The 10,930-nt window shown below is 52.2% G+C and overlaps 2 protein-coding genes across 2 annotated transcripts in view; both read right to left on the bottom strand.

Moving 5' to 3' along the window:
* The window catches only part of LOC102254907 (zinc finger protein 709), a 36,909-nt gene that overhangs the window by 23,555 nt on the left and 2,424 nt on the right, over window positions 1-10,930 (bottom strand). The window lies entirely within an intron of this gene.
* Window positions 2,833-9,589, bottom strand: LOC106725106. Its single transcript, XM_014535066.1, is given in 2 exon segments — window positions 2,833-7,977; window positions 8,204-9,589. Coding segments are annotated over 2 exon segments (5,235 nt in total). The 5' UTR covers window positions 8,480-9,589; the 3' UTR covers window positions 2,833-3,018.

Raw genomic sequence — 10,930 nt, 5'->3', positions numbered from 1 at the left:
ATTCAGCCATTAGAAAAAGAAATTCTGCCACTTTGTAACAACACATTCATGGTCCTTGAGGGCAGGATGCTTTGTGAAGGAAGTCAGAAAAAGAGAAATGCCATGTGTTCTCAATTATCTGTGGCTCCATGAAAAAAGCAAGTCCATAGATACAGAGCACAGACCGATGGTTACTAGAGGTTGCAGGAGTGGTGTATGGGGGTGTGGTGGGGGACAAATGGATGAACGGTGTCAAAAGGTACAAACTTCCAGATATAAAATAAGTGATGGAAATGCAGCCTACAGCACGATGACTGCTGTTAGTAATATATTTCAGATTTGAAAGTTGTTAAGAGTAAGTCTTAAAAGTTCTCTTTACAAGAAAAAAATATTCTGTAAGTATGTATGATGACAGATATTAACTAGACTTATTGTGATGATCATTTCACAATTCTATCCTACATAATAGAGGAATATGCAAATTAGCCTGGACACCATAACGTCATGACTGGTCAGCAGGAGACATGCACAGCAGGAGCCAGCGGGCAGGGACTGCCATCAACAGGGGGACCTCCAGTGGCAGCACCCAGCTCTGCTATCTTGAGTTTGTGGTGTAAGACCCCAGGGGAGTCCTTTCTCTGTCCCTTGGATCGACGGCAACCCCAATCAACCGCAAGAGGCGTCACTTGATGCAAACAGCAAGAGGCTTTATTCCAGCGCGCTGGGGCTCAACTCGTAACTCACGCAGGAGCAGAGGAGTCGAGCCCCGAGCAGAAAGTCTTACAAGTATATATAGGCAAAAACCACACATCGGGAGGGGTTACACGCAGAAGGGGAAAGAGGGGAACAAAGGAATTCCAAAGGGGTCTGGGTTGTGTCCTGACAGGGCTTGAGAGTTAGTCATCAGTCCCTCCTGGTAATTTCACATCCTGTTTATCTCAACGGTTGATCAGAGTATGGCTTGCTCAGCCTGCTCTTTGTGTCTAGGGCTATTTCCTGGAACAGCCTTAAGGGCTTTGTTCCCTTTGTTCCTATCCCTGGCGGGGGAAGCTTGGGGAGTTGAGATAAAACATTTAGGCCTGGGCAGTTTGTAACATTCTTTTATTCTTACATTCCCCCATTTGCTTTTGGGTAAGTTCTAATCATGGAACTTCTGTCTCCAAATACTCTTCTCCGAAACTATCTCCCTGGCGGAGAGACTGGTAGTGCTGTCTGAGCATTAGTACCTGTACAGTGCTTATTCTTTCCCTGACAAAGGTGACTAGGCGGTTTAAGATACAGGGTCCAAGAGTGAGAATTAAAAGCAGTATAATAAGGGGACCCATCAGGGTGGATATGAGGGTGGTGAGCCAAGGGGATCGGCGGTACCAGCTTTCAAACCACCCCTGATTGGCTTCCCGGTCCCGTTGCCTCGCTTCTAATCTTTCTCTAAGTTTAGTCATGGAATTTTTTATTACTCCAGAGTGATCTACGTAAAAACAACATTCTTCTTTTAATGCAGCACATAATCTGCCATCTTTGAGGAATAGGAGGTCTAAGCCTCGCCTATTCTGCAATACCACCTCAGATAAGGAGGTTAGTGACTCTTCCAATTTTGTGATAGATTGTTCTATAGCTTTTAAGTCTTCATCTACCGCTGCCCGTAACCCCTCAATGTACTGGGGGGTTTGGACGAGCGCGGTCGTTCCAGTTCTTACTCCAGCTGCCACTCCCCGACCCAGCAGCACCGCTAGTGTAAGTGAGATCGGTTCCCTCTTTTGCCTACGGGGCTGTAGGTCAAACTCAGCCTCAAAAGAACCTGCTTCGTGGTAGATAACTCTAGGTACCAACTGCACGAGGACACAGTAGTCTTTGGTGGTGTTGAACACCGATGAGGAAACACATGGGGTCAGCCCCGTACTGCAGGCCCACCAACCTCCTGCGGGGGGGACCAGATAGTAGTTGGTAGTTGTTTGGGGACTATCTATGGTCCGGTTGCACAGATGCTTACGGTTGATGGGAACTGTGCCCAAGCAAGTGCCACGCCCAGAGACTTCTGTAAGAGTAAGTTTACTGTTTGTCCCCCAGCTACAGGAGTCATGAGAAGTGGTATTGTTAAAAGCTCCTGAGAAGGCGACTCCTTCATAGTAGGGGGGACCCGATGCCAGGCATAACCAGCAAGACTCTGTCAGGTCAGGACTAGAGGCATTAAGAACACTAAAAGCTCCCTGTATCAAATTAAGGAGCCTCTGCCCTGTGCTTGGAATCTCGGGCGTATTTGCTGGACCGGGGACCGAGGGGGTTGTAACTGGGTTGAGCCGAGTTGCATTATTAGGCCTGTTTGTTGTGGCTCGAGGAACGGGCGGCCTGACATGGGCGGTTGGTGGCCGCTGTTCGGATAGTACTGGGTTGGGCCCTACTTGGACAGCAGTCGGGGCTTCAATTTTGAGCCTAATAGAGAAGGCAAAACCCTTATCCCACCTTGACATATAGAAACGGAATCCCCACGTTCTCCCTTTGATCCACTCTCGGGCCTGCCTCCCCTTCTCTGTAAAAGAGATGTTTAGTGGATTACAGAACCCGGTTTTCTCGCAGTCTACGGTTGTTTTGTTTCTTCCTACTGTAATTAAGTCCCAGGAGGAGGTGGGATGCCAGTAGGGTTCCCCAGTAGTTTCACATGTCCATTGCTTACAGTAGAAATTCTCTACCCCCCCGCATCTCTTGGCCTCGCTCCTTGATCTTCCATCTTGGGGGCAAACATAAAACTGTGTTTGCTGGAATCGGATTCGAGCGCGAGGGTAACTACAGCCTGGGTGGTTCCAGGAAACCTGATCTGAGGCAGATGTGAGATCATTGTCTACTGGCCTAGTTCTGTTCGCCTCCTGGTGGGTGATACTAGGGATATCCCAGTTGTCTAAGCCAGCTATCAAGGCGCAAATGTCTGGGGTTAGGGACGGCCACCAAGCCCAAAGGGGTTTCTCCTCGGTGGTGCTCCATATTACGTCCCCAGTCTGGGAGAGGACCTGCCAAGTGAGTCGTTGGGGGGCATGAGGGTTAGGACTACTCATCGGTGGAAGGTGCATCAGTAGGAACAGGAACACGGCGAACGCGGAGCTTGAGGGGGTTGTCCATCTTTTCCACTTTCCACGTTGGCCCGGGTGGTGGCGCGGACTTGACATGCGAAGCGTGGATCCAAGCGGCGACGCCATCCACCTTCACCGCCGTCGGAGTCGTGAGCAGCACTATATATGGTCCTTTCCACCTCGGTTCTAAGCTGGCCGCGCGGTGGCGCCGGATGTACACCGAGTCTCCAACCTGGAACTGGTGAGGTACTTGCAGGTCCCCAGGTTTGTATGCCTCGGCCAACCGACTCCACACTTCTCTCTGCACAGTTTCAAGGGCTTTTAATCTGGTGTACAGAGATTGAGAGGAGTAAGATTCTGGGGAGGGAAGGTGCTGCATGGCAATGAGTCGGGGGTGGGTCCCGTAAAGGATTTCAAAAGAAGTTAGTTTGAGGGGGCCGGGGGTATTGCGGACCCGGAATAAGGCAAAGGGAAGGAGGACTGTCCAGTCTGTTATGCCAGTCTCTACGGATAATTTAGTCATGACCTCTTTTAAAGTTCTATTCATTCTTTCTACTTGCCCTGAGCTTTGGGGCCTATAAGCACAATGTAATTTCCAATCAAGCCCCAGGATTTTGGCCAGTCCCTGACTTACCTGGGCAACAAACGCCGGGCCGTTGTCCGACCCGATTACCTTAGGCACCCCGAATCTCGGGAAGATGTCTTCTAGTATTATCTTGGCCACCATCTGAGCAGTCTCTTTCTTGGTAGGGAAGGCTTCGACCCATCCTGAAAATGCATCTATGAATACCAATAAGTATCTGTATCCATACCTGGCTGGCTTTACCTCAGTAAAGTCTACCTCCCAGTAACTCCCAGGGCGGTCTCCTCGGAGCCGTTTGCCCTGGGATAGCTTGCTGGGCTGGGCGTTCACCATCTGGCAAGGCTTGCACTCTTTTACGGTTGTATCGGCGAGCTCCCCTAGTTTCATAATATAATACGGTGAAGACTGGACAATAGTTTTTAAATGTCTTGAGCCCAGATGAGTTAACTTATGAAGGTGTCTGAGGAAAATGACAGCCTGTTTTTCAGGAAGGATTCTTTTTCCTTCTGAGGTTTTTCGGATCCCCTCTGGGGTCTCCAGGCGAAATCCTAATCTGTCCATTCTTTCAAGGTCTGGTCCTGAATAATCAAAGTTCCTGATAGAGGGGTATACCATATCCTCAGGGTGAGACCTCGATTTTTCCTCAGACAAGGATAGGATGTTGAGTCCCTGAGCCGCCCGCTTGGCCTCTCTGTCAGCCCTTTGGTTCCCTCCGGCAACTCTGGACCCTCCTTTCTGATGTCCGGGACAGTGGATAATTGCCACTTCCTTAGGAAGGTGAACGGCCTCTAACAGGCTTAGAATTTCTTTCTTATTTTTGATTTCTTTCCCTGCTGAGGTTAGTAGTCCCCGCTGCCGATAGATAGCCCCGTGGACATGGGCAGTAGCAAAGGCATACCTGCTATCAGTATAGATATTAATCTTCTTCCCTTCGGCCATTCGTAGGGCCTGAGTCAGAGCTAGTAACTCGGCCTTCTGAGCCGACGTCCCTTCGGGTAGGCTGCTTGCCCAGATAATTTGCTCATCGTCCACCACCGCCGCCCCGGCCACCCTTTTACCTTCTATTATGTAGCTGCTTCCATCAGTGAACCAGGTCAGCTGAGCGTCTGGCAAGGGCTGGTCTCGGAGGTCCCTTCGGGTCCCCGTTTCCTCTGCCAGTATCTCTTGACAGGTGTGCAGCACACTCTCCTGGGTGGACGTGTCGGGTAGTAGGGTAGCCGGGTTGAGGATGGCAGGCGGCCCGAACTGGATCCTGTCTCCATTCAGTAGGAGACTCTGGTAGTGTGTCATGCGGGCGTTGGACAGCCACCGATCAGGGGGCTGCCTGATGATGCTCTCCAAGGAGTGGGGGGCAATGACCGTTAGCTTTTGTCCCATAGTTAATTTGTCAGCATCTTTCACCAACACTGCCACTGCCGCCACGGACCTCAGACAGGCAAGCCAACCACTAGCAACAGGATCTAGCTTCTTGGAGAGGTAGGCTACCGGCCTCTTCCATGGCCCTAGAGGCTGGGTCAGCACCCCTCGGGCTACTCCCCCTCTCTCGTCCACATATAGGACGAAGGGCTTTGCTACGTCCGGTAATGCCAGGGCCGGGGCTGACAGTAATGCCTTCTTGATGTCATCAAAGGCCTGCTGTTGGCCGTTACCCCACTCAAACGGGGCACCCTCTCTAGTCAGAGGATAGAGGGGGGCTGCCAGGGTAGCGAACCCGGGGATCCATAAGCGGCAAAACCCCGCAGTCCCTAAAAATTCTCGCACCTGACGGGGTGAGCGAGGAACGGGTATCTGAGTCACAGTCTGTTTCCTGGCCTCCGTTAGCCACCTCTGCCCCCCTTTGAGGGCGTACCCCAGGTACGCTACCTCTCTTTGGCAGATCTGGGCCTTCTTGGCGGAGACCCGATATCCTAGGCGGGCGAGTTCTTCCAGCAGTAGTCCCGTGCCCCGTTGGCACTCTTCCTCTGTGGCCCCGGCTAGTAGTAAGTCATCCACATACTGCAGAAGTGTTACCTGGGGATGGCTGGCATGGAAGTGGGCTAAATCTTGGTGAAGAGCTTCATCGAAGAGGGTCGGGGAATTCTTGAACCCCTGGGGTAATCGGGTCCAAGTCAGTTGTCCTGTAGTCCCAGAGTCAGGGTCCCTCCACTCGAATGCAAAAATGTTCTGGCTGGAGGGGTGCAGTCGCAGGCAGAAGAAAGCGTCCTTTAAATCCAAGACAGTATACCAAATATGATCCGGGGGAAGAGAGCTCAACAAGTTGTAAGGGTTAGGTACTGTGGGGTGGATGTCCTGTACCCGCTTGTTTACTTCCCTTAAGTCCTGTACCGGGCGATAATCTCCTGAGCCGGGCTTCTTAACAGGCAACAAGGGAGTGTTCCATGGCGACTGACACTTTACTAGGATGCCTTGCTGGAGGAGGCACTGAATATGGGGCCTAATCCCCTCTCGGGCCTCCTTAGTCATGGGGTATTGGCGCACGGCCACAGGAGTGGAAGTGGCCTTAAGCTCTATGACTACGGGTGGCCTTTCTGTAGCTAGTCCTGTTCCAGCCGTCTCGGCCCACGCTCCCGGATACCTGTTTAACCAGTCATTTATGTGGTTTATTTCTGCTCCCTGGTTTTCAAAAAGTCTATGTTCATCATCTAGGCGTATGGTCAAAGCGGTGGCCATTCCCCTGCTTTGAGTCACCTCCAGGCCATCGGGGGTGAAGGTAACCTGGGCTCCCATTTTGGTTAGGAGATCTCTCCCAAGTAGAGGTGCAGGGCACTCGGGGATGACCAGAAACGAGTGGGTTATCCATCCCGTTCCTAAGTCTACTGTTCTTCGGGTAGTCCATGAGTACTGCTGGTGCCCTGTGGCTCCTATGACCCACGATTTCTTGTGGGAAACAGGTCCAGCTGGTTCGAGTAGGACCGAGTGCTGAGCCCCAGTGTCTACTAGGAACTCAACTGGCCTCCCCTCCACCTCTAATGTTACCCTAGGCTCGGGGAGCGGTTCCGAGCCCCGTCCCCGCTAGTCCTCTTCCTCTTCCAGGGCTAATACCTTCTTGGAGGACCCGTTCTTTTTCTTCTTAGGGCACTCCCTAGCCCAGTGACCTTTTTCTTTGCAGTAGGCGCACTGATCTCTGTCTAATGGGGTGCGGTTGCCCAGGTTGCCTGACCTTTTAGCCCTACTCTGGGTTTGTTCCTGTCCTCTCTCACCTACCACTGCGGCCAAAATCCGTGTCAGATTCTTCTCCTGCTTACGATCCCGCTTGTTTTCTCTCTCCTCTCTCTCCTTTTCTTTTCTCTGCTCTCTTTCCTCCTCAGTTTCCCTCTTATGATACACTTTCTCTGCCTCCTTAACTAAATCCTGTAGGGTATAATCCTGTAATCCTTCTATCCTCTGCAATTTTCTCTTAATGTCTAATGCCGACTGTCCTATAAAAGCCATGGCCACGGAAGCCCTCTGCCCCTCTGAGGTGGGGTCAAACGGGGTGTAGCGCCTGAAAGCTTCCATTAAGCGCTCAAGAAATACCGACAGGGGTTCCGTGGCCCCCTGGATAACCTCTCTTACCTTAGCCAAATTAGTGGGGCGTCTTGCTGCCCCGTGGAGGCCGGCCACTAGAGTCTGGCGATAGACGGTCAGTCGCTCCCTACCTTCTGCCGTGTTGAAATCCCAATCAGGCCGAGAGAGAGGAAAGGCAGCTTCGATGATGTTGGGGAGCTGAGTGGGCCGTCCATCTGCTCCCGGCACATTCTTCCTCGCCTCTAATAGGATTCTCTCCCTCTCCTCAGTAGTGAAAAGGGTCTGCAGCAGCTGCTGGCAATCATCCCATGTGGGCTGATGAGAGAACATTAAGGACTCCACCAGCCCAGTTAAGCGCTGAGGGTCCTCTGAAAAGGGAGGATGATTAGTCTTCCAGTTATACAAGTCAGCGGAGGAGAAAGGCCAGTACTGGAGGGGCTGAAGAGGAGCCGGTCCTCCTTCCGTCACCACCGGCGGGGGCCCATAAGCTCTTAGGGGAAGGGCGACGGTGGTGTCAGGGGACTGCCAGCGGTCGCGGCTCCTGGTGCCATGGGCCGGCCCCGACAGAGGCTCAGCCGAGGGAGCGGAAGGGGCAACCTCAGGGGCCGGCGATACCTCTGGCTCCTCTCGACCCTCGACCGGAACTAAGGCAGGAGGATATGGGGGTGGTGGGTCAAGGAGGAGGAGGTCGGCCTGGGTTTCTGGATAAATCTTCTTGGGGGGGTCCGGGGGGCTGGTATCTCCCCCAGGACTGGGAGATTGGATAGCTAGAACTCGAGCGTCCAGCCGGGGCTTGGGTTTTGCAACCCAAGGTCGAACCCAGGAGGGCGGGTTTTGCACCAGGTCCTGCCAGACCACGATGTAGGGCTGTTGATCCGGATGGGCTCCAGGTTCTCTCTGAAAAACAATCTTCTTAACAGCAAAAATAACAGATAGGTCGAAGGTCCCTTCTTTTGGCCACCCTACATTAAAAGTAGGCCACTCTGAGGAGCTGAAGGTCCGCCATGGACCTTTCCTGATCTCAACTGATAGGTCGCGACCTCTTCCCTTAACTTCAGTCCATGGTCTAAGCCTGCCAGACCACGATGTAGGGCTGTTGATCCGGATGGGCTCCAGGTTCTCTCTGAAAAACAATCTTCTTAACAGCAAAAATAACAGATAGGTCGAAGGTCCCTTCTTTTGGCCACCCTACATTAAAAGTAGGCCATTCTGAGGAGCAGAAGGTCCGCCATGGACCTTTCCTGATCTCAACTGATAGGTCGCGACCTCTTCCCTTAACTTCAGTCCAATGGTCTAAGGTCAAACTAAGAGGGGTTGTCACAGTCTGTCCCATCGTCAGTTTGTACATCGTTAACAACACAAATATCAAAAATGTTACAGACACGAGGGCCCACTTAACCCACCTTTTCCGCCACAAACTTGTAACGGAATCAGATGGGCGCGATCTGGACAATTTCTGATCCAACAGCCGAACCTGATCGGCGCCCTTACAGTAGGAGACTAGCAGCCGTCCCTGGCTCTCCTCCACCCTTGGGGCGTCCCCCAGGGCTGCAACCTGTGGTCCTCCAGGCACGTCTACCGACCACTGTTCGGCCACCCTCACGAGTTGCCGAACGGCTGCAAAACCGAAAGCGCGCACACAGATCCAGACCGCCCAACAAACACAAGACAAAGACAAACAACCTCGGGGTACCCCTTCTTACCTCCAAGGTCGACTCCGCGGATGAGGGGTGGTCGTCTAATCCCGGACGAGCCCCCAAATGTAAGACCCCAGGGGAGTCCTTTCTCTGTCCCTTGGATCGACGGCAACCCCAATCAACCGCAAGAGGCGTCACTTGATGCAAACAGCAAGAGGCTTTATTCCAGCGCGCTGGGGCTCAACTCGTAACTCACGCAGGAGCAGAGGAGTCGAGCCCCGAGCAGAAAGTCTTACAAGTATATATAGGCAAAAACCACACATCGGGAGGGGTTACACGCAGAAGGGGAAAGAGGGGAACAAAGGAATTCCAAAGGGGTCTGGGTTGTGTCCTGACAGGGCTTGAGAGTTAGTCATCAGTCCCTCCTGGTAATTTCACATCCTGTTTATCTCAACGGTTGATCAGAGTATGGCTTGCTCAGCCTGCTCTTTGTGTCTAGGGCTATTTCCTGGAACAGCCTTAAGGGCTTTGTTCCCTTTGTTCCTATCCCTGGCGGGGGAAGCTTGGGGAGTTGAGATAAAACATTTAGGCCTGGGCAGTTTGTAACATTCTTTTATTCTTACAGTGGTTTCCAAGGAAACAGCCAGAAGGGATGATAAAGTCTCTGCAAACAGCTCAGCTGGTGCCTATCTAAATGGGGGCTTTGTTTAAATCGAGCCTTTCCTGCAGTGAATGACCCCAACCCTCTCTGGATCAGGCAGGTTCCTGTGGAGTACAATCTGCACGCAATACAATGGGGGCCCAGTTTTGTCCCTGGTGATCTCATGCGCGTTTTCTCGGGGCAGCGGGGAAGGAAGGGAAAAGGCATCACGTGGGGCAGCTCTGGCGAGCAAGCAGAAGGAAACCATGTCTGGCAGACACTCCCCTGTCACCCCCTTAACATGTAAGAAGGATCCAATAAATCAATACAAACACCCCGCCCCCGCCCCGGGAGAGTTCCGGGACTGAGGGGCATCCTGCCCAGGCATTGTGTACCTGCTTCCCATCCCCTTCATCCAAATGGACAGGTTAGGGAGTTAAGGGGAGGAGGAGGAGCCTCGCAGGAGGGGATCCCTGGAACCGCACCCCTGCCCTCCCTCCAGATCTGACCTCTCAGAGCGGAGCGCAGGGCCTGACCCCGCCCCGAACACATTTGCATATCCCAGATCCTCCGACGCTTCCAGGCACTGGGCATTCCATGTCTTCCCTGCCTCCCAGCTGCTTACCCTCACTGTCTCCTACCCCAGAAGCACTCTGTCCTCCCCAACTTTTGGTCTTTATACCCTAAATGCATGGTGGGTGTGGTTGCTATTCCACAGATTTTATTTGGTAAGAACCCAGCGAAGTCGCTTAGCAACTGAGCTGCTCAGACTTCATCAGGGACAACCAATGACACACCTTGCTTGGCTTTGATAGCAAAGCATCTTATTCTTTTTATTTTTTTAAATAGATTTTTATTGATTTCAGAGAGGAAGGGAGAGGGAGATAGAAACATCAATGATGAGAGAGAATCACTGATCGGCTGCCTTCTGCACGCACTCTTCTGGAGATGGAGCCCGCAACCCAGGCATGTGCCCTTGACCAGAATCGAACCTACAACCCTTCAGTCCTCAGGCTGAAGCTCTAGCCACTGAGCCAAACCAGCTAGGGCAAGCAATCCTATTCTTAAAGACTTGATTTTTGTCATAAATAAGTGGATTTGAATCATGTCAAACCAATATACATTTTTAAGTGAAATGTCTCTTCATTTGTAATAATGCAATTCTACCTTAAAGCTTATGTTGTATAATCTATACTAATAAAAGGGTAATATGCTAATTAGACCGAACATCTTTCAGACATCCATCTGGACGTCCTTCCGTGCAAAGCCATGGTGGCCGGGACCGAGGCAGAGGTGGTTAGGGGCAACCAGGACGGCAGGTGAGGACAGTTAGGGGCAACCAGACGGGCAGAGGAGGGCAGTTACGGGTGATCAGGCTGGCAGGCAGGTGAGCAGTTAGGAGCCAGCTGTCCAGATTGTGAGAAGGATGTCCGACAGCCAGTTTAGTCCAACGGTTCCAAGATTAGAGAGGGTGCAGGCCAGGCTGAGGGCCCCTCCGCGCCCCCCCCCCGCCCACTGTGCA

This window comes from Myotis brandtii, unplaced genomic scaffold (assembly GCF_000412655.1).
Source record: "Myotis brandtii unplaced genomic scaffold, ASM41265v1 scaffold1012, whole genome shotgun sequence".
Taxonomy (NCBI): domain Eukaryota; kingdom Metazoa; phylum Chordata; class Mammalia; order Chiroptera; family Vespertilionidae; genus Myotis; species Myotis brandtii.
This window is presented reverse-complemented; position numbering and strand designations above follow the sequence as displayed.